General features: G+C 31.2%; 4 protein-coding genes across 4 annotated transcripts; 2 read left to right on the top strand and 2 right to left on the bottom strand.

Annotated features, from left to right (window-relative positions):
* Positions 1–213: 213 nt before the first annotated feature.
* Positions 214–2,398, top strand: LOC144844725 (CXXC motif containing zinc binding protein-like). Its single transcript, XM_078701759.1, has 7 exons — positions 214–253; positions 354–437; positions 844–900; positions 985–1,066; positions 1,187–1,296; positions 1,505–1,567; positions 1,783–2,398. The coding sequence occupies exons 1-7, from the start codon at positions 248–250 to the stop codon at positions 1,858–1,860; spliced, it is 480 nt and encodes a 159-aa protein (XP_078557885.1). The 5' UTR covers positions 214–247; the 3' UTR covers positions 1,861–2,398.
* On the bottom strand, positions 2,304–8,506 carry LOC144844724 (cell cycle checkpoint protein RAD17-like). Its single transcript, XM_078701758.1, has 15 exons — positions 8,440–8,506; positions 8,021–8,080; positions 7,497–7,703; positions 7,300–7,380; positions 6,715–6,856; positions 6,313–6,449; positions 5,856–6,034; positions 5,551–5,732; positions 5,231–5,446; positions 5,006–5,094; positions 4,017–4,163; positions 3,512–3,661; positions 3,052–3,172; positions 2,882–2,930; positions 2,304–2,698 (listed from the first exon to the last, which is right to left on the bottom strand). The coding sequence occupies exons 2-15, from the start codon at positions 8,072–8,074 to the stop codon at positions 2,488–2,490; spliced, it is 1,965 nt and encodes a 654-aa protein (XP_078557884.1). The 5' UTR covers positions 8,075–8,080; positions 8,440–8,506; the 3' UTR covers positions 2,304–2,487.
* Positions 8,507–8,598: 92 nt separating this feature from the next.
* On the top strand, positions 8,599–17,664 carry LOC144844156 (peroxiredoxin-1-like). Its single transcript, XM_078700904.1, has 7 exons — positions 8,599–8,671; positions 9,304–9,425; positions 10,791–10,827; positions 13,510–13,626; positions 13,938–14,060; positions 15,226–15,356; positions 15,790–17,664. The coding sequence occupies exons 2-7, from the start codon at positions 9,323–9,325 to the stop codon at positions 15,870–15,872; spliced, it is 594 nt and encodes a 197-aa protein (XP_078557030.1). The 5' UTR covers positions 8,599–8,671; positions 9,304–9,322; the 3' UTR covers positions 15,873–17,664.
* A 294-nt stretch (positions 17,665–17,958) lies between these two features.
* Positions 17,959–23,485, bottom strand: LOC144844188 (uncharacterized). The gene is made up of 8 exons (XM_078700943.1): positions 23,348–23,485; positions 22,656–22,775; positions 22,120–22,313; positions 21,692–21,864; positions 21,095–21,367; positions 20,832–20,982; positions 20,326–20,503; positions 17,959–20,188 (listed from the first exon to the last, which is right to left on the bottom strand). The coding sequence occupies exons 2-8, from the start codon at positions 22,731–22,733 to the stop codon at positions 18,818–18,820; spliced, it is 2,418 nt and encodes an 805-aa protein (XP_078557069.1). The 5' UTR covers positions 22,734–22,775; positions 23,348–23,485; the 3' UTR covers positions 17,959–18,817.
* Positions 23,486–23,856: the final 371 nt, after the last annotated feature.

The following is a 23,856-nucleotide window of genomic DNA, read 5'->3' as shown; positions in this document are numbered from 1 at the left end:
TTTTCCTAACGCAAATTGTATTTGTCTTTATAAAAACATCTGTTAGTTTCTAACCTACTACATCATTTTATTAAAATAAAAAGTAGTACTGTACATGGAAATGTACTCATTTTGAAGCACACGTAGGAACTATGAGGCTCAGTACTAAGTACAGTACAGTACTATTAATAATTATATTACAGATGTATGTCACTCGAGTACTGTCATTGTTTGCCGCCCTCTAGCAGATATATTAAAAACAAAAAACATGGTGGTAAGTGATACATTGTCGACGTCCATTTATCGATAATTATTATTAGTATTTTAATGTATTTTTGTCATAAAATCATTTTATATCATATATTTTATTCTAGCGTATAGGTCTACAAATTCAAGCTAACCTAGAAAATGTTACAAATCTTCGACCTGAAGGTGATGATTTTCGATGGTATCTAAAGGTGAGCTAGCTAGCTAGGCCTAGGCCTAGACCTTTCTTTCTTATGAATGTAGCGAGGCACCCAACCGACTATCTGTCCTTTTTAGCCTGAGGGGCATATAGGTCTAGGCTAGGCCGACAATCTCGTTCCAAAAGTAGGTTTATTGATGAAGATGCAGTTAAAACTCTAATTTAATAATCCTGTTTCATACATATAAAATTATTGGTTAATTTTTTAAATAGTAAAAAGCATAAAAAGTAATACTTAAAAAGAGTCGGTCTGTATAAAAATACATTTGCATTGACCATTGTAATTTGTATTGGTACAGTATTATTAAAAAGTAAAACATTTTTTTTTACCTGTACCTCCAATCAATGCCTACATACTTCCTTTACTACAATGTCTTGATTTTTTTTATATATTTCAGTTAAAATGTCAGAATTGTCAAGAAGAAAGCAAGTCATTTGTGTACATATCACTTCTGGTAATTATAATAATAAAATTGTTCTATGCTAATTAAAAAGAACAATGGATAATAAATGTTTCTTATGTTTAACCTTTTTTACAGGAAAGTCATCCATTGAAAGGAGGGCGAGGTTCAGCCAGTATGGTTTCAAAATGCAAATTATGTAGCAGAGAAAATTCTATAGGTAAAAAAATACTTGGTAATTGACATAGTTACAATAAAACATTGACAATATAAAATAACTTTAAAAAACAGGCATGAAACATAACATTTGTACATTTTAGGATAATTTCAATTTTTTCAGATATTTTAAAAGACACAATAAAATCCTATGACATTGACAACAGTAACCAGATGAAAACAATTGTAGGATTTGAGTGCAGAGGACTTGAGCCAGTGGACTTCTCACCTCGGGTAATGACATATGTTTCATCAAGTCAAAATCATGATTATTTTCAATGCTAATAATATACTCTTTTGTTGTTGAAATTGAGTTGACTTACAGGCCAGTGCAGGCCAAAAATATCTTTTTGCAGTAGTCTCCCTCATACTTCTGTAACCTTTTTGACATTTTATGTGATAATATTATGATCAGTTAATATAGGTTTGTTGTTTATTGTAGGTTGGATTCGTCTGTTCTGGTGTTGATTCACCTTCAACATTTCAAGTAGACTTGACAGAAAAGGTAAGCATATTGTTTTAATACATTTGTAGAAAAATGACTTAGCTGGCATTTGTTTTTGCTTAAGTCAAATTACTGTAGTTGTGAAAATAGCCTTCGACTTTGTCACAATGTAAAAATATTTGTTTAGGTTATTTCGACTTTGACAAAATAACCGAAACATTCTATCATAAAGCAAAATATGAATACAGTAGTAGAAAATGAATTTCCTCTTTCAGGAATGGGTGGATTATGATGAAAATAAACAAGAATCTGTAGGAGTTTATGAAGTTGAGTGGAACTTTGTTAAGTTATAGATTTGATGAATAACAAAAAAAAACCCAAAACAGCAGCTTTTTAACAGTATTTATATGTGGACAGGATAGGAAACAAATAAAAAATAAACCAAGATATTTTGTCTGGTTTCATTTATCTATTCAGAGCACTTCCACTGAATTCTGAGGTAGACATCTGCAGCCAAGTGATAAATACATAGCAAATGCGTAGCAAGGGAAAATGTCAATGACCAAAACTTATACTGTATTATACGGCTTAGCTTTAAATTGTACCACTTGTTGGCAAGAAAATACAAAACAATATGGCAAATAAACTGTGTGACTAGGTTTTAGCATGGACCTATTAATTTATAGTGGTTACATGGTTTTAGACATCAATTAGGCTATAACATTTTGGCACACATGGTGTGTCATACCTAACCTGAACAAAAATGTTGCTGATGAAGGAAAAATAGAAACAATACCTAGAGACCCACATTTCTCTTTATTTTGACTTGAATATAAACAAATTGCATTGCACCTGTACATAGGTAGTAAATAAAAACAAAGTTAAGTTAAACCAAGGTGTTCTTTTTTATTTCACGCATCACATGCCTTTACACAAACAAAAATAATTATAACTTCTCTGAGATTTGCAATCATAGGTCTTCAACCAAAACTGTTTCCCCAATCATTATCATCATAAAAATCATCTATTAAGTTATCATCATCAAAATCTCCAATGTCTATATCATTATCATATAAGGATGATTTTATAACACTTTCAGTACTGCTTTCTTGAACTGCTGACGTTTGAGAAGAGGAATCTTCAACTTCTGTGTTTTCAACATCCTTTTCATCTAATCTTTCAAATCTTGATCTGAAATAAGCACAAGTAACATTACATCTTACATATTACTGTACTCATACTTCTGTACGTACAATTATTCCTTACAATCAACCACTACATTATATACTGTTATTAAGAGGGTTGGCTTTTTTGAAACACAATATATAGTAGTGTACAAGTTAGATATAATTTGATATAATTTTTTCTACATACCTTGTTGAAGTTGAAAAACTGTTTAATTCTTGTAAAAGAGACATTTGACCTAAATGCAAATTACAGTGAAGTTGATTTAATCACTAAAAAATAATGGAAGTATTTAACAAATATATAAATCACACATATTTGAGGGCATAATGCAAAATAATCAACGATAAATGACATACCTGGTGAATGTAATGGCAACTTGATGCGACTTAGAAAAGGTAAAAATTGAGTGTGTAATTCTACAGGTGTTGAACAATACGTATGGAACAAGGCTTTGGCTGAATATGCATTATTACGATTCTAAAAATAAACAATTTAGTCATTTAAAATACTGACGAATACAAGTACAGTTTCTCACATCAACAAAATACTCTGTAAAATAACAGGCATAAAGCTTTGTCTACACTGTCAAACTTTATTTGACAAAAAAAATGTAGCATGCCCATATATGGACACAATGACATCATATCACTACCATATTTGGGAACATCACACCTTTTTTTGTCAAAGTAGTTTGATAGTGTAGACAGAGCTTTAGACAGTTAGAAACATTATTTGCATTCAAATTCATATTAGCATTCATAAATATAGATCTCTTTAAGATATTCTTTTGCTATACACTACGCAACATGTGTTTACCTGTTTCGCAACCTGCCACCATTGTGGTTTATGCAGTGGTTTCCATCCCAGACTACCAGTACATGTATTGTGTCGACTCCTAGATGAATTGCAATGCACTACACCTCTTGCTGCTATGCAACTACTATACTCCGATAAAATACTACGATGCTAGAAAAACAATAAAATTACATATTAGCTTATTGTATTATATTTAAGCTTTGTCTACACTATCAAATTAGTTTGACAAAAAAAGTGTGATGTGCCCAAATATGGTAGTGATATGCCCAAATATGGTAGTAATATGACATCATCATGTCCATATATAGGAACATCACATTTTTTGTTACATAAAGGTTGATAGTGTAGACAGAGATTTAAACAGGATAACATTCTCCAATAGTAGTAGTAATAGTAGTGTAGTAATAATTTATGTACGATATTGTGAAGTTATTTGTAATACAATCATTTAAAATAAATATCAACTTAGTCCTTAAGAAAACACAAGATATTTTACATTACTTACAGACCAATTGGAAGACAATAAGTCAGCATCACTAAGGTATTCACTCCCCCGTACTACATCGTCAATCCTATTGTAAAATTCAAGGTAATTCTGGTGCAGGTATAAATTAAACATATCACTACTAATTTGAGTTTGATTGATTACATCCTAGAGAAAAGATAATTATTAAATATTCATATCAGTATTGGTATCTAATAGATTAACATTTTTAAACTAAAGAAAGAATACTAGATCTTGATTGAAATAAAAAACTAAAGAAGATAAAATCAAAATCTTGCAATAAGTTGAATGCATACATTTCTTTGTAGAAGACCAAAGCGCTGTACATTAATTAGAGTAGTATACAAAGACAAATAGAACATCTAAATTATTCCTTAGGGAAAAGAAAACTTTTTAACAATTTTTTAAAACATTGTACACTTGGAGCTATACACACATTAATAGGTAGATTATTCCATAACTTAGGTGGTCCAATGACAGAAAATGATTTATCACCAAATGGTCTGCTAGTTTTAGGAACAGCAAGACGAGTAATATCTTGTGTCGATATGAGTCCCTGGCGACCAAGGTTATACTTCTGAATTATTTCCTGTAAATAGACGGGTGCTGAACCATTGATGCAGTTATATACTTGTACCAAGATCTTAAATTCAATCATTTGCTGGACAGGCAGCCAGTGCAACTCGCATCAAAATTATTCTAATTCACTACTATTTTTTTTTGTGTGTGTAATCATACACACTGTTACAGTAAATCCCTCAAAAACTAACATCATTGCAGTAAGAATAGAGAATAACCTATGCATATTAATTAATTGCCATTATGACACCTATGTACTAGCGTATGGAGTGTATATTGATATAGGCATATCTATTGTATTTAAAGTCTCTTCACCTTTTGTTCATAAATAAGTCTCAAGACGAAATATATAGCAACTGCAGTATAATACATGATCCCTTATTATAGAAGAATAGCAATGGTGCTTTTACCTCTGGGTTGAATTTTAGTTTATCTCTATCATGATGTTGTAAATGATATGGTAAAGATGGATTATCATCATCTGCGTTTGGCTCTACTCCTAAACACAAGAAGAAAAACAAACTAAATTTAAATTTCTCAGCACAAGTAGACAACTCAGTATAAATGTCCATGTTTGTTATCAGGTTAAATTAAATGCTAATTAATTAAAATTTCCCTATTATTTCAACACTTACTTTTACAGTAAAGAATTTTTCCAAGTGCTCTAAAAAGAAACATAGATGTATCTCTTCCTCCTATTGCTGCTAAACTTTTCCCATCAATCTCATCTTCTGATTTTCGCTTTCCTAATTTACTTCCCGATTGCTGTTTTCCTTGTTTCGTAGTTTTCCTTTTCGTCTGATTTTTTGGCTTTCGTTCCAGATCGAACCAAGATTTTGACGTATTCGAATCTGTGTAGAACAACTAACATATTAGTTGTGAATAGTGTAGAATATAAAAGCACAAAAGTAACATTGTAACTGTTATCAAAATGATGTTATTAGATTTTACAAACCTTTTAAGCACGCAAACTGTAAAGCATTTATAGCTCCTCTAACATCCCCTGTACTTGCTTCTGCTAGAGCCTGAATAGTTGTCTTACATGGAACATGTAATGTAGAAATTCCCTTTGCAGCTTCTATGGTAGCAATACTTGTCAAAACTTTACACATACTAGTGGGTGCTACTGGATTGAAGCTGAAACATAATTATCAATATCCGATTAATTTACTTATTATGTCATGTGATTTAAATTAGTGTCATTAGTAAAATCTTATTGTGACTCCTATACATATATCATAATTTAAACATTGACAGTACCTAATTTCTTGAACGTCCAGTGCAACCTGTATATCCTTCGAGAATAACTTTCTAACAACACTGTCTCCTCTTGCTGTGTCGCTTATTATAAACACTAGAGGGCTCCGACCTGTTTTCTTATACTTTTGAAGAATTGCATGCAATTGCTGAGGCTCACGTAGGAACGTATGAGGCAACTCCTAAATAAGGATAAGAATATTATCAGAGAAAGGAAACACTTTATAATGTAGTATAACTGACAATTTTGATATTAAACAGTTACTGTCAGAATTGCTTAGCAAGACATAGGGATTACGCTCAATATGTGGACAATACAAGCATAGTTAAGTGGTGCATGACCAGGTACAGGCTGTGACTTCAAGCTGGTGTACATCTGATTGCCAATAGAAGATGCAGCCATATTCGACTGTGTTGGAGTTAACCCTCTAGTTGTATTGTATAATACTATTCTATTTACCTCAATAATTATAACCTTCTGCTTGTATGATGCTTCTCCAAACAATTGCAATGTTTGATATCTATTGGCTCTTGAAAGAAAATCAGAAAACAATGTTGTTTGTGATTGATATGCTTGACCGGCTCTTGAATTATAATCTGTTTAAAAACAAAGATGTTTTATTATATATTATATAATGAAATTCTAACTAATGATTTTTAAGCAAATTACATCATTTTGCATAAAAGCAAAAAACTGTATGTATGGTATAATAATAATAAATTATTATTATAACTCAACAGTTCTTTTCAGAACTAATACACATGGTGTACCGCATACTTTATATCAATAATAAATTAATTTAAATTTAAAACTGACTGTCTACTCCATTACTCACATCAGTCATTTTAATGTGGGATTTACCTGGTGTAATATCATTTTGGTAAACGTCTGTTAGTGGATTTATCCATTCTTGGACTTCTAAATGCATTTCTTTGGCAAGTGTTTGTATAGTAGCAGTTTTCCCAGCCCCTGCTGGCCCAGTTAGTAGTAGTATTGACGCATTCTGTAAAAAAATAAATAGTGTGTGACTCTATTTTATTAATAAGATTGAATATCAATTAAAATTGGAATTTAACAAACAACTCTGAACTGCCCTGAAAAATGTCATCTATACCCTTTTCACATCTGAAATATGTAACAACTTGTAACCAGGTTTGCATAGTGTGAATGCTTTCCTCCTGAAATTTCACAATATAATATATAAGTGTAATAAGTCGGGAGATCAAACCTGGTTACAACTTGTTACATTGTATGCAGATGTGATAAGGGTATTAGTTTTCTAATCATTTAAAGACAATTAGGAATATTTTATTAATACAACACACAGAATAATGTTAAAATATGATTGATATCTATTTTAGGACTACATTTTGGGATAACCAGCTATACAGTATTTTTAATCAATGAAGTAGTAATTTACTATTTAAATTCGGACACTGAACTTACTTTGGGATTGGATTTTTCAATTTGGTTTTTAAGCCACATTTCAACTTCAAGAACCTTCTTTTTATGGACAGCCAGTTCATTCTAAAAATAGAAAAAAATAAAACATCATCATCATGAATTATGTAGGAAGATACTTGCGATAATTGTGAGGTATACGTTATCTTCGTGTCTGAATGGTCATGTGTTTCTGTTATTACCTTATTTTTTGGTTTATGTTTATCAACCCAAACATCAACTTCAATTGTACGTTGTTTAACTTTCACCGCTAATGTATTTTTCTCTTCATTATGCATTTCAGCGCGATTCCTTTTCTTGCTGTTTCCGCTGCTTGTTGCATTAATCCTTTTCGGCATTTTGAATTCTTGATCAAAATCATCAAAAGCTGGCGTGACCCATAATGTTTTCTAGAGGAAATAAAATACTTTCATCAAGACACTAATTTGTTCGTTCAGCATGTAGGAGAGTAGCACATACTGTAGGTAAATAGCAAGCATTTATGTGGCAAGTAAATTGTGCAAAAAGCCACACGCTCTGAACTCTGCCAATTGTACTTTTCCTCTGCAACAACATAGACTGCAAATTGGAAAGTAAAATTGTATAAGATACCCATCCGACCCTGCGGAGAGAAATCCGTAATTTATCGTTCAAATCATGCATAACATTTTATGAACAGTTATCAGTATTCTATTCATCACTTGTATTTTAATTAAATTGTATGTACCTTTTTCGATGCATTTTTTGATTTAATGCCAGGTGTCACTGTTTGTTCCGCCATCTTTTGCTAAAAAATAAAATTAATATTAATTGAGTAGCTTTATATCACATATTATTTACCTTAGTTTTCTATAAAAAAAATAAAATAGCCTGGCCCTACTTGCCTACCGTCAAGCCCTGCTGTATACCCTGCTGCTGACCAGCCAGTTCAGACAACAGAGAGAGACTGAGACGACTAGCTTAGGCTCTAGCTAGGCCTAGGCTCTAGTAGTCTAGGCTAGGCCTACTAGAGAGGCCTATAGCCTAGGCCCTACTAGAGGCCTAGCCTAGCATAAGACTAACCCGATGAAATCCACATAAATCACTTTGTATCAATAGAAAAAAAATAAAATAAATAAATAAATGAACATTAATGCCTAGGCCTACCAACTAATTTTAAAAATTCAGCGAGAAAACGCCACCATTCCGATTCTTCGCGATCCACATGATAAATGTCTCCCTCTCTATGTGTACGTTGAAAAAAAAAAAATCAGCAATTTATATATTAATATTTGGTGCAATTCGAATTCATTACTGGCAACTAATTCCAACCTGCAGCAGCAACAATTCATCAATCTCCTCGCGGAACACACGACCACCACACCACCGGCGTTCACAAGTAAGTTTTTTACCATTATTTAATATCTATTAGGCCTATATGAAACTAATTTAAAGACATGACTAAAACTATTTTTAGAAATGTGCATGGCAGTGCCTAGGCCTAGTAGTAGTTAGCCTAGGCCTGACTAGCTAGGGCCTAGTAGGCCTTCAGCTTGCCGACACCGGGTCACTGTACTCTCCACACACACAGAAGTAATCGCCCACACTGCATGATGGAGCAGTAAGTGAGGATGATGTTTTGGGGAGAGATGAGAGAGGTTACGCTGTGTAGTAGTATGGCCTATATTATCTACTTGATTGCGCGATTTGCGCAGTATTTTGTGCAAGTAACTGGCGCAATTTCAAATTGACCAAGGAAATCATTGTGCAATTTTAAATTGTGCTCTGCAATTTTATTTAACACAAAGTAATATAATATTGTTATTGAACCAATGTACTGTACAGAAAGTAGTAGTCATACTGTGGTCATAAAAAAAGCAAGAATTCCCATCCTAACCATGGATGTGGTTAAAAAAAAAACTTAAAAATAAAATATCATGCTAGCGTGATCCTATATAGTGTAGAAACCTTTATTTTAAAGGTTGGTAAAGACTGTAAAATGATTTTTTTTAATCATATTTTTTTTTAAAGCATAACCACTAATTGCAAAATGTCATCAGGAAAATGCCAAATCACCAAACCAGCACCCAACTTCAGTGGAACTGCTGTAGTTAATGGAGATTTCAGTGAAATTAATTTATCAAAATATAAAGGTAAATTTTTTATTTTGTTACCTAAATAATAAGAATTGCTTTTTACAATTTCTTAGGTGCTGAGGGTTGTTCTTAAGATTATCTTTTTTTATCTTATTTTTTTTGGTCTGAATTCAATATTACTGTACTGCCCATCAATAATATTAACACTTTAATTTATTCAGGCCAGTAACTGTACTAAATCAAAGGCTGATTATAACCCAAATTGACAACAATTTGTATACTATCTATCCATACTTTTTTCCCGATATTACTTTAAAATTTCAAATATTGATTCTAAAGATATTATTTTCATACTATTACTACAGTAAAGCAACATACCAATAACCAGTCGATTTTTATATTAACTTATGTGCACAGTATCTTTGTTAGTAAATTTGATGAAAAATGAAACCTTTTTTTTTTCGCATAAATTACCTTGATTCAAGGATAAATCTACTTTAAATCCAAGATTACATTTAGAAAATGAAATTAGAAACTAGAAACTTAATTGCAATCCATTTTGTTAACAAGCTTCTCTTATGTCCTTGATTTTATCTGCTTTATCTAATTCTCACAATTTAGAGATCTATGATAATAAAGATTTTACTCAAACATGGTCAAACATTTCACTTAGGCTAATTGCTGATGACGTTTACAGTTAAGATGATGAAAATAAAGATGGGAAAAATGATTATTTATAGTGCTCACTATTTGTTTTCCAAGTTTAATTTCAATATAATGTAATATTTGACATTATTATTTTTCATTTATTATGGTATAAAAGTTTGGAAAAGAGCTGAAATATGTTGCATTTTAAGGAATACATATTTAATCAAGCTCATAAAATTACCTAATAGTTAGAGTTACTGTATAAGAAAGCCGTTCTTCAACTTGGAGGTCTACATATTTATTTGGTTTACTGTACTGTATGTTATGTACTGTAGGTAGTATTATTAGCAAAACAATCAGTCCTAATTAAGTTTGTATGGTCATAAACTATAGTAAAAATAAAACAAGTTTCTATACACAGTCAACTATAATAAATCATATTAATTATTTTAATAATTTTAATAAAGCAAATTTCAATTTGGAAGTGGACAATATATAATAATTATTTGGTCAACAGTCCTAATTAAGTCAGTATGGTCATAAACTTAGTACAAAGGAAAATAAATTTCTGTACACAGTCAACTGTTATTAAATCATTTTCATACTACAGTAAAACTAATTATAATTTATTACTATTATCAAAGATTTACAAGTTCTACTTTTGATCCATTCATAAATTTACTGTCAAATCTTTACACAATAGATACAGTAGTAATCATGCAATATTTATTAATACATTATTTAGTATCATTACATTTTTTTTTCTATTTTCAGGAAAATATCTTGTCTTTTTCTTCTACCCACTTGACTTGTAAGTATTATTTTCTACATTCTGATAATTATGCTACATAGAGTACGCAATGATAACAGTTTGATTGACAGGTTAATATTAAATTTAATGAAAATATAACCCAACAACTTATTAGTTGATTGAATGTATTCTTTATGCAGTCTACACTCTTAGAATTAAAATAAATATAAAATAAATACACAATAAAGACGTGTACAGTAAATTATAAGAGGACATGACCTTATACAGTACAACTGTCATTATCCCTACATTATTATGCATTATTACACTTACTATAAATATAGGAAATGCACAGGAAAGACGTAGATTTACCTCAAATTAACTGTTCTACACACCTTTATATATGCAGACTATTTTCTTCTTTTTCATTTGCTATAGCATATTAATAATATATATTAATTTACGCAGTGAGATTATGCAAGATCCTTTTTAAAAATATATTTTGTAAGAATACTAAATTTAATGAATGTTTTTTAAATTTTATTATACTTCAAAACAAATTAATCCAGCCTCAAGTTGTTTATTTTACTCTTAATTTCTGGTGAGTGTTCTTATTAAAAATGTATTGTACGTTGGTGTACTCTCTATCCTATTGAAATGAATTAGTTTTTAACAGGAAATCTATAGTTCAAATTTAGTGTTTTCTTTTCTACACCAATATTTGTATATGAAAACATCTAGTTTCAACATTTTATTAGGGCCTGGTACTTTAATACAGTACCATGCTGTTTGATTATTAATTATTCACTAATGGTAAGTGGTTTTAATTATTATTTTGCCAATATAATAGAGTATGAATTGAAATGGTGGATAAACAGAGGTCCCTGTGTACAGTAATTAATACCCACTGCGGTCGCAATGAATAATAAGATCTATTTACCTACTGGGTCCAGTACAATACAATTTCCATTAGTTAAAAGTACAAACATGTAATGTTATTGATTATTATTAGTTATAATGTATCCTCATTAATAAATAGTTTCACTCGTAATAATAACTTGTAATTTCCCCACAATCAAATACTTATTTATGAAAGCTACAGAATGTAATTATTGAAGTGAGTATTTAAGGAAATTTTTTATCAATATTATTTATTGGTTTTTTATATCCAAAAACATTTGAAAGATAAAATTGCCATTCACTATTTTTTATATAGTGTATAGTAAAAATAATGAATGTTTATGAGTGGAATGGTACAAATAATTTCATGAGGTGAAAGATGAAATTCTATTTTCACGAGGCAAATTAATATTACTGTATGTTATAATGAAATAGAAATATTCCAAATATGAATATAATAATAATAATAATTAAATTGCCTAACCAGAAAACAAGACATCTTCTAATTACCCAGTATTATGGTAAGAAAGGATGAGTGTCTTCAGTGGCAATTCATTAGTGTGGTTATTTGTCAATAATGGAACTTTCCTTATTTTCACCAGTCATTGTATAAAGCAAGCAATACAAATATACATAGTATCCTGTTTGTCTGTAATTCATAGAAGAAATAAGTTGATATGATTCATACATTTAATTATACTGAATTATTGTGTTATTTTTAAACTTCACTGAAATTTACTACAGTACTGTAAAGTTCATTTAAAAAAAACTAGAATAGGAAGTACTGTAATGATATTTTCAAACTGATTCTATTGAAAATAAATTCATTTCCTTCTTAGAATTTAATACAAAACAATGACACGATGTAATATAGAATAAAATTGATTAAACGTCTCTACATAATGTGTTTATCACACAATATGGTATGGAATTGGTGCAATCATAGAGATTGTGGAAAACTTTTAATTGCTCTGATGCATTCCATAAGTTCTGTAGTATATTGGGTAAATCCTTATCTTTTTCCATTACTAATTTGACTGTAAAATTATGAAAATGAAAAATATGAAATATTCAGTCTTTATGAAACTCTTCATAATTTTAAATTAAATATTCTCTAGTAGAAAAATGTGTTAATGCCTTTTGTTATTAAGATCACATACTGACATTTTTCATTGTTAATTGTCTTGATTATTCTAACATTTTATTTACACAGATGTTCATCTATAAGCAGGAAATTACGTTACAGGTGTTTATTGAATGTTAAAAATGAATATTCTGGAATAATTTTAATTTATAGCTTCTTTTAAAAATTTAAAAACCTTGACAGCAATTACGTCCTACTGAGGCTGTATATCAATAAAAACCCCAATCACAAAAAGAAAAGATTGTTCACCTTATTAAAAAGTGCAAGTTAAAGGGTTTAGGTGACTTTCTGACATTTAACAATATTGAAAATTTATATTTTTTTAAATGAAGTCTATTCAATTTGTCAAAGATAATCTTAGAGACCTGTTTTATTGATTGATTGATCTGTTCCTATTGAGATCCAAACAAAAAAACCACAAAATTCAAAACCACTGATCTTAAAATGATTTCAAAGATCCAATTGAACCATTTTCCATTGTCAAGCTACTGTACTGTATATCAGCTCTGCAGATTACAACGCAATTGATCATAAAATGAGATAACTGGTTTATTTTGCGAAAATGTAACATGTTCTTTCCAAAACCGGTTTTGAAGTAAACAATTATTTTTGGATTTTTCAATACAAACCGTCCTTTAGGAATTCTACTGTACTTAATGTTTTCTTAGATTCTTATGATTTTTTATCGATATTTGCAGTACATTTGTGTGTCCAACAGAGCTGATTGCTTTCAGTGATCGAGTCAATGAGTTTAAAGACATTAATTGTGAAGTCATCGCTTGTTCATGTGATTCTCATTTTAGTCATCTTGCATGGTAAGGACAGATTTTAAACATTAAAATTTAACTCCCAAAAAGAGATAAACATAGCAATATTAATGTTTTTAACATCTTGTTTCTGTTCTAGGTCTAAATATTCCAGTGAATGTTATCCTAATTTATTTTTACTTTAAATCACCTTTTGTCAGTTATTTAGTCTATTTTGTGCCTAGCTTACCTGGATAAACCGACAAATGCGATGATCGAAGAGCGAGATATACTTGAAAATAAAAAATTCATTGAACACCCCTCTCCATAAATGGTACAGTCCAAAAACCATGCCCATTTTTAATTTGATGTTTTATTAGGGTCAATACTCCAAGGAAAGAAGGTGGACTTGGTAAGATGAAGATTCCTTTATTAGCTGATAAGAACTGTAAGATTGCCAAAGACTATGGTGTGTACATTGAAGATGATGGTGTTTCATTCAGGTAAGAATAATGGGTGTGTGATGACAATCAGGTCATTGCTAGTTTAATCAGCTCATCCTTTTTCCATGTGGTCACTCGTTTCACCTTGCTATACCCTCTCTCTACTTTATTCTATTTTGCTCATTCTAATTCTAATATAATTCACCATTATTTAAAAAAAAAAAAATGCAGAAGCACTCGTATTAAGGTAACAACACGTCCGAGATCCAATGATAGACCCTTAGTAGAGTTGGCTATAGTGTTGAAACATATATTTCCCATCATTTATTTCCCTTAATTAATAAACAGAAGGTTTCTAATGTACATAATGATCAAAATCATAATCTGAGAGTCTAAAGACTTAAACAGATAAAGATGACATTTTCTATGGCGAGGAGTAGCTATGAAGAACAGTAACTACTTTAGGTAGTGCCACATCTGAAATTCAAATTACAATATATGTTGTTGTTGTGTTGACAGTACAATACATGTTTTGACATTTAATATATTTCAATGATATAATTGCTATATTCATTAAGTACCGGACATGTAGTCTTAATTAAGCATTGAAAAAACTGAGGTCTAATTACTATCCATTGTGACTAATGATACAATTCTTCCATAAATAGTATCTCTTGACCAATTACTTACACCTGCATTTAATCAGCAGCCTTGCATAACAAGATTTTATCTTAATGTAAATAAAACTATATTGTCGCATTTGAACACATCCAATGCAATGCAAGTTTACAGTCTGTTTAACAATTACATCAAAGCCAGAATCTAAAATTTATGTTTTATTTAATTAGAAAGATACAAGGAATGTGTATGTTGATTAGAAGGCATCAATATATCAACTATGTTGTTAATGTTAATCACGTAGTATATCATACAGTCTTTGAATAAGAATGTTTAATATTGTAGTCTCTGAATAAGACAGAGCTTTTTAAATCCATCTTTACAGGTAACCACTACTATCTCAAATACACAATAATTGAACAATTGAGTATTTAAAACATGCAGTAGTCTTTGAATAAGAGATGTTATCATTATAGTCTTTGAATAAGTTATCATTTTTAGTTCCAACAAGCATGTAAGCATATTAAGTATATTGGCACCTTAAAAACTAATGAACAATAAAGATTATCTTCTATTGTTAACATTTGTACATCCTTCATATTTGTAGGGGTTTATTTATCATTGATGACAAAGGAATTCTGCGTCAGATCACCATTAATGACCTCCCTGTCGGTAGATCAGTTGATGAAACACTGCGGCTTGTGAAGGCATTCCAGTATACAGATGAGCATGGTGAAGGTACTATACATTGACTTGCTTTGCATTTTCCACTGTCTCATTTATTTTACCAATACACAAATGAATCTCATGAATGAATGAATCTTTAAATTTGTTTATTCAATATTCAACTGTTTCGAGTTAATCAGCAGATGTAGCTCTTCAAACATCTCACTGTTTATGTGAGCAATGGGAGAAGCTAACTGCAGGGTGTTTGGGAGTGACCAGTAGAATACACCTAATGTGTAGCAACATTTTGCACAGAATTAACCTGTTTCATTAGATTACATATTTATTTATTTATTTATTTTATTCAGTTGACAACCAACAGCGATGAAACCGCCACTAACAGGTTGAATCTACTTAACCTGTTTCATTAAATTATAATAGCTACAAATATAGCCCAGCCACAACCCTTCGTTTACATAACTTGCAACATTTGCTTTGTTTTCAGTGTGCCCAGCCAATTGGAGACCAGGTGATGACACAATAAAACCAACTGTAAATCAGAGTAAAGACTTCTTCAAGAAACAATAATGTTTCTGACCAAGTGTACTAGAAAGCCTAGTTTGATGTACTGTAGTCTCTAAACAACCGTTTTATTCTGTCCCGATTGGCGTTCCATGTGCTTTTAGTTAATGTATTTGTGTTGTGTTAAAATAACTTAATAAGGAATGTGATGCTTACATCTTTAAAATATCTTAATGTTCAGGAATTGATTTAATCTATTTAATTTATTGTTTGATATTTTGGTTCTTACTGAAATTGTATTCATACCATCAAAATTTGGTATTTTATATTTTTATTACACTGGAGTTGCAAAAACGTTATCCCTGCTGTCAAACATTAGTTTTACTAACATCTGGTATACAATGTTTTATTCCCCCTTTTCACATCTGCAAAATGTAACAACTTGTAACGAACCTTGTGAAATCACGGGATCTCTGATGAGATGCCTGTTTTTGTTCCTAGATGTTCCAAGTTCTTACTGCGTGCAAATGTATTGCCCTGGTATTAAACTGACCAATCATAGTAATCAAATAGCGCGCAACTATTCTTTCCTCCCGAGATTTCACAAAGTTCGCGTATGCGTGTGTGAAAACGTGTAATAAGTTGGGAGATCAAATAATTTATGCAGATGTGAAAAGGGTATATCTTTGTGCTTTTAATTGAAGGTTTACTGAATGGCAGCTTATTCCAATTATAGTGTATAACAATTAATATAGCAACTATAATATCCAGAACCCATGCTCCAGGCAATGTTGTGCTACAATTTATTGTACCAAATCCAGTGAGGAAAGTTTGTCTAAGTAACTTATTTGATGGCTCAAAATTTCTAGATTGTATTTTAAACAATTATGTTGACTTGATGCTTTGATTTTAATTAACTGCGACTCTATAAGAGCAAAACTACGCAAAGATTACATTCTTGCCATACAACTCAAACAACAGTGAATATGTTCTTAACATACACTTTAAAAGTTTTGGGTACTTATATAAGTTTACATTTTTATACATTTTTAACTTTATATGGTAATCAGTTTTCTTAAACATCCTATTTTAATATTTTAAAAATATTTATAATTTTTATTAAAAAGAAGAAATATTTATGTGCTACTTCAAAAAGTAAATAGATATAACATTCCAAATTATTAACATTTGCTTATGATAGATTATAGTAATACGGCATTATTATATTAATATTGGCATATAACTTATCCAAAAATACTTTGTGATGCAATATTGAAGCAAGTATTCCATAGCCATGCTATAACAACGCATACAGGGTTCATTTTAGCTCTTTGCCTTAATTTCGTTTCCATTATGCCATTACACAGACACACTACATTGTCATTATTTAAAAGAAACACTCATTTCTGATGGCTCATTCTAAACCCAAAGTACCATATTACTGTACCTGATGATTTTGAGAAAGACATGACTACCAAAAAGAAATTGTTTAAACAAATACTATAATCAAATTCTTTGGACAAACATTTTTCTAGCAACTGTGGTGTTATGTATCAAACGCGTCCAATTAAAATTTAAAATGACGTTAATGTTCTCTGAAAAATCTTGAATTTGTGACTTAATGTAGTTTGTATGATTTTCGTCTATATCTGTAGTAATATTTCATGTTGTGTATCAATGTGAAAGCTAGGTTTGAGATGCGACAAAACTTGATGAATGTGTGCAGGCTAATACAGTAGTTCCATTTTTAAGGGCGATACCAAAAATGCTTTTGAAAATATTAGCAATATGTGATGTGTTACTGTAATTTATACCTTTAAAAAGTTGTAAAATTAAATGTTTATGGTAGACATGATGACTATGCTTTGTTCTTGTTTTGTTGGTTATAACTGTCATTACTTTTTAAAATGTTTTGTTTTTTACTACAGTTGCGTGTACAGTACGTATATCCTTGCGTTGCATTATGTGGCCGGGAATCAAGCTTAATTTTTTCAATGTTTTAATTGAGAGTTGTAAAATTATTGGATAAATATACAGTATTATAGCATTGTTTCTCTTAATTTCAATTTATAAATATTAAAACACCATAAAATTAAAACTATAAGAAATATAATCAAAAGCAGAAATTCAATTATTTTGCATGTTTTTATTTAAACTGTTAGAATTCTACATTCTAAAATATCTTTGGCAAAGTTTAAAATATTGAAAACATAAAAACAAATTAACAAAAACTATACAAACAAATATTTACATAAAAATGTAACTATAAAAATAAATGGCTAATAAAAGGTAAACATTATGAATAATACCTCATTCCAACTGCCAGCAAAAATGTGTGTAGTTGATCCACGTTCATAACCAGGACACAGAAATAGTGTAGCCTGGTAAATAGCCTTGTGTGTTTTCTTGACAGTGTAAATAGACACTAGTTTAATGATTACTCAGTGGCAGATTTGGCTCTAGCAATAACAAATTGGAGAAAAACTTGTGCGATTTGTTTTTTCCTATAGCTCTAGTTTTTTAAATATTTAAAACAGTATCTTTAATCTTGAAAGCATAAATGGCAAAAACAATACATTTTATAGGCACATTAATGCTATATGAAGTTCACTTTACATAAATTATTTGCAACTTACAAAATGGAAGTTATCATTAACTGCAGTATTACAAAATTAAAAGCTATTTTCTGGAATATAAACCTTTTTTAGTTAAAGATGGAAGACTACAACTTGGTAATAATTTAATTAAAATAATTGAAAGCAAAAAAAAAGCATTGTTGAACTAAACACAATTATTGTATACTTATTTTAACTTTGTATACAAAATTTAAAGGTAGATGAAAACATTTTAAAACCCAACTTGAGAAGAGAACCCTGTTATCTAGAAGCTTTGCATGGAGTATAGAAGCTGTATAGTCTATCAGTCTAGTAGGCATTTAAAGTGGGAAACATCACCATCATACACTGTACTGCAAAGTTAATCAAAATATACCAGTCATTGTGAATCTACGACTAATAGCTGAAATTGGAGACTACTTCTTCAGCTCTTGGAGAATTGGTTGGCACGTTTGGAGTATTTACAATTACTTCATCCTGAAATTTCACACTACGTGGTCTTTTTACTAAAGTTTGTGTTTCTTGTTGACTCTGGAAAGCTTCAGGAGATAAAGATAGCCCATCAACCTGATTAATGATCATGTCCACTTCACTGCCATTTGTTTCATCTGCCAATAGTTTGGATGTAGCAACATGTTCTTCAGATGTTTTCATCTCATTATTTAGTTTTTCCATGGATTTCTCCATAATATGATGATGAGAATGATTATCTCGGAATGAAACACCAGATGTACAAAGATCCAAATCTGACATTGAGTCACTTACACTCATCTGGACTGTCGGTAAATTGACATTGATGATTGTGGAAGGCACTGTTTGATGTGGAGTGCTGGACAAGGCAGAAGATACTGCCATTTTTGCTTCTACTGTACATGTGCAATTGTGATGGTCATGATCCGATTGGTCATTATTTCCATTAGCAGCAATCAAAGAATCTAAACTGCCCATACTATTAACATGTGACAGCTGCCCAATAGATGCATCATCAAGTTCATCTCCAGAAAAGTCATGATGAATTTCTGGTGAAGAGATTTTTAATTCCGGAGAGCTTCTTTGCTTCTTCAGTAAAACACCAGAAGGCAGTCTTATCTGTTGTGATATTGATACAAACTCCTTTCCCCTATCTCTCATGGCAGATCCACTTCGTGGAAGTTGACCTGGTTTAGACAATTGAGGTCGATGTGAAGCACTGTGACTTTGTCTTTCCTCTTGAACAGAATTGCTCTTTGAACTACCAACCCTCTTACTACTAATCATACTAGATGGTGGACGGGTTTGAAGTTTTGGATTTGATCCTTGAGCAACAAGATTCATTAAACTTGAACTTGTGGAGGATGCTGCAGGAGGTAATGGCGTCTCCGCTATACTTACTAAGCTTTCCTTGCTGGTTCGATCAAGGCTGCAATGAGATGTCGACGATTTGCTTTGGACAACTTCTTTACTGCATTTTTTCTTGAGTTCACTTTTAGCATTACAAGTTTCTATTTCAAGTTCTTTCTTTTCATCTTGGGGCTTTTCGCTAGCCTCTAATCGTCTCTGCAGGATTTCTTGATAGTCTTCTGAAGCTAAAGAATCGACGTCATCATCATTGCCCTGATCAACAGTGATCACTGTAATACGATTATTTAAACTTTCAATTCCGTTGACATTTTGTCGGTTCTTTGTACGTGATCGCACACGATATGAGCTAGGTTTCATTAGATCTGGCCGAGGTTTCTCTTCAGTTGTTAATTTCTTAAATATTACTGGATACCTCTCAGTCATGTCCTAAAGAGTGGAAAAAATGAATAAACCGATAAACTGATATGTACAAAACAAGTTCTCTCCGAAACAACTGTCTGTAGTAGTTTTATAGTTATTGCCTTGGGAATATGTTGAGATTTAAATATAAAAATAGCCTTTACCTTTTTGAAAGTAGTTGGCTGAAGTACAGTAGGTTCTAAGATTTTGACAGAAGAACATGTGATTTGATCTTCCCAGCTGAGAGGTACTCGACTGCTTGCCTCCGTTTTCTTAATGACACTGGGAGGAGCCTTGTTTGCAACCTGGGCTTCAGAATTCTGTGAAGATGACTTTCCTTTACTGAAATAGAACATTAAGTTAAGTTAAATAAGAAATATACAGTGTAGAAGTTATGGTAAGAATATCTGCATAAAATAAAATATTTGATTCTCTTTAAAACACTAAGTAAGAAAGGCTCATAAAACTAATATAATATTACAGTAGAACCACTATTAAGGAGACACCTTTGGGACTTAATAAAATGTTCTCTTCTTAATGGAGGTTTCTAAATTGCCTTATTGTTAAAATATATATTGCCTCTTGTTTGTTTCACACGAAAGTGTACCCTTAAATAGGGTTATCCCAAAGGAGGGGTTCTATGTTACTAAATCTTCATTTCTCATCATACCTTTCTTCTCCTTTACGTGCTTTAATTTTCATGTTTTCTGATTGCAATTCTCCATTGATACACACATGTACCTTGTTGCCCTTGGTTACCTGATTAGCAACCACATTTCCTATTTGTCCTTCAATGTTGTAGTACTCATCAACATCTTTACCTTTCAAATAACAAAATCAAATAAATCAAACAAATATTCTTACTATTACTTTGTTAATGAACAACCAAACATCAGAAAATCAAAGTTTAAGAAACTTATTTAGTTCTCATACCTAAAAATGCATCGACCACACCGCCCTCTTCTGATCCACCACCAGCAAAACTAAGCCACTGTCCTGACATATCACACCGTGACAGCTCTGCACTTTTGATATGTTTCCGTGGGGTCTTCACGTCCTCTGATTTATCTTCTTTGGCCCAGCTTTGACGCAATTCATTGGCTACCTTACGAATATCTATGTCTCTAAAGCCTCCCATTTCCTTGTTAGGAACACGAACATATTCACCTTTCACTTGCTTTTTAGGAGATGATCTTATTCTTGGCCCTAATTATCAACGAAATAACATTTTAGATTAACTAAACTTCTTTTCAAACATATTTCCAAATAAAGACTCATACTTCAATCATATAAATTCATATGCATCCGACAGCAAGAAACTCGCCTATTACAGGATGGATAAGCTATTTTTATAATTTATCGAGCTTATAAACTAAGTCTCATTTGAGGCTTAGAGAGTGGAGTTGAAAGAGTCATGAGTTATAAACCCTGGCACTAGGTCAGGATTGAACCCTCGAACTTGGGATTGGAAAGCAAGCATGTTAACCACCAAGCTACAGCTCCACTACTTGTACTAGTATAATATATTACCTGTTGAAAATGGCCTCACAGCTATAGAGGGCACCATAGCAATATTGACTGTATTCATAGGACCAGCAGTTCCTGGTCTTGCATTTGTATTCTTGTTCATAATGGAAGACCTCTTCTTATTCTTCTGATTCTGTTTGTCAGGCGTACTTCTCCATTCTTCTAACTGACAGCTTCTATTAAATCAATTCACATTTTGAGAATTTACTTACTAAGTAATTGGAGTCTATTGAAAGAAGAACTTATAGTACTGTAGATACTAAATGCAAAAACCCATTCAAATTAAATAGATTCTATTTAATGTTCACCAAGACAAAAAGTAGAATAGCATCAATTAAGTTACAACAGTATATAATTAGTTTCAGAAACTACAATATACAGTATCTAATTTAAGGTAGTAATAATAAAATGTAATAATAAAAATACTTTACCTGAGTTTACTGGAAAAGGTGTTCTTGATCTGTGCTCTTTGGTTCTTTATAATACGCTTTGCTGTCAAATCATTTACTGCCCTCGTTTCATCAAATTCCAGGGACATCATTGTAGAAAACAACTTATTGCTAGATTTTGGTGGGACTATCTGATGAAACTTTTCCATATCCCCAAGTGTGCGTTTACAAAATCGCTGTAGTACCATTTACAAAAAAAAAGTTTTATTTAGTACACATATACAGTTTATTATTCCTTAAATACACAGATTTTTTTGACAATTTTAATTATCAATTGGCATATCAACCAATATTAACAACCTGACATTATATACTAAACATTTTTCCCCTCAAACATGATGAGATGTCCATTTAGAAGAATGGCTTTTTTCTTTAATTGTTTCTTGAATTGAATGTCATTATAAATTTAAGTCAATCGCAATATTAATTCAATTCAATTTCTAATATATATTTTTCAAATACATTTAAAGTTATGAACTTTAACAATCAATAGAAATATTGTACAACATCAAATTCACCTTTCCATGTTCTCTTGAATATTGTTTTCCTTTCAAGTGAACATAGTCTAAAGTCAGTAATGATCTTTCTGCAGACATTTTCCATGGATTAATTTTGTCCCAGTTTACATGCTCAAACTCCTATAATAATAGTTTAATACATTAATGAAAAGTAAAATAAATATAATAAATCATAGGATTATGATGACTAGGCTAGGCATACATATATATACAGTAACATTTATCTACTATCTTAACTAGCCAAATCAATAGTAATACTAGGCCTATACAGTACAGGAGGAAAACAGGAATTTTCGGTTGAAAGCGTTTTCACTCATTAACTGGAAAATAAAGGGTGGCCTGCACCATGGAGTAAAGAATATAATACTGTATTAATTAATTATGACTAGGCCTAGCCTAGCTAGGCTATAATGTCTGATTGAATCAAACAAAAAAAATCAACTGCTAACTTAAAAGGTTCATCATGCATTTAGGCCTAATATTATTAATAAATATGCCTAGCCTTCTACTAGGCTAGCTATAGGCTTACTACTAATACTAATAGTAGTGTACTAGTAGGCATATCCGCCTCTACTAGCTAGTAGGCCTCTAGGCTCTGTCTGTGGCTAGTAGCATTACTCCATGCTAGTAGCCCTACTACTACTAGGCCTAGCTAGCTAGCCTTAGGCCTAGGGTAAATGACGCATACTTACAGTAACACTACAGTTATCTGTAGCATATCATATTACTTAACTAATTACAGATGTACCAAAATCAGAAACAAAACACAAAAATAAGTTAATTAACTTCGTTTTAATTATAAAACTTCATTTTGATTGGTCTTATTTTTCTGTCGCCAACAACAACGTTCAACAAATTCTTAGAACAATCTATTTCTCATTAGGTAGGTCTGGGCCTAGTTGGTAGCAAACTATATCGAAGATAAAATCAAATGTACGTATAAAAATGTTCATTGTACCTGAAGAATTAGATAAAGTTAATAATTACGTGTATTTTTAATTAATTATTTGTTATTGTTTTAAACGTTTAATATTTTAAAGTATTTTACCCGTAAACAAATAGAATAATCTGTTTATAATAGTCTTTCTGGTCCACGCGTTAATTATTGACCCATCTTCTGGTTAGAAGACTACGGTAGTAAATTCATTCCAAACAAAAAATATTTTGTCGTCACGCAAGATAAGTTTAAGAAGAATACTTA

This window comes from Antedon bifida, chromosome 6 (genome assembly GCF_963402885.1).
Source record: "Antedon bifida chromosome 6, ecAntBifi1.1, whole genome shotgun sequence".
In the NCBI taxonomy this organism is placed as follows: Eukaryota; Metazoa; Echinodermata; class Crinoidea; order Comatulida; family Antedonidae; genus Antedon; species Antedon bifida.
The sequence above is the reverse complement of the archived record's forward strand: the minus strand, read 5'-3'. Positions and strand labels throughout refer to the sequence as shown.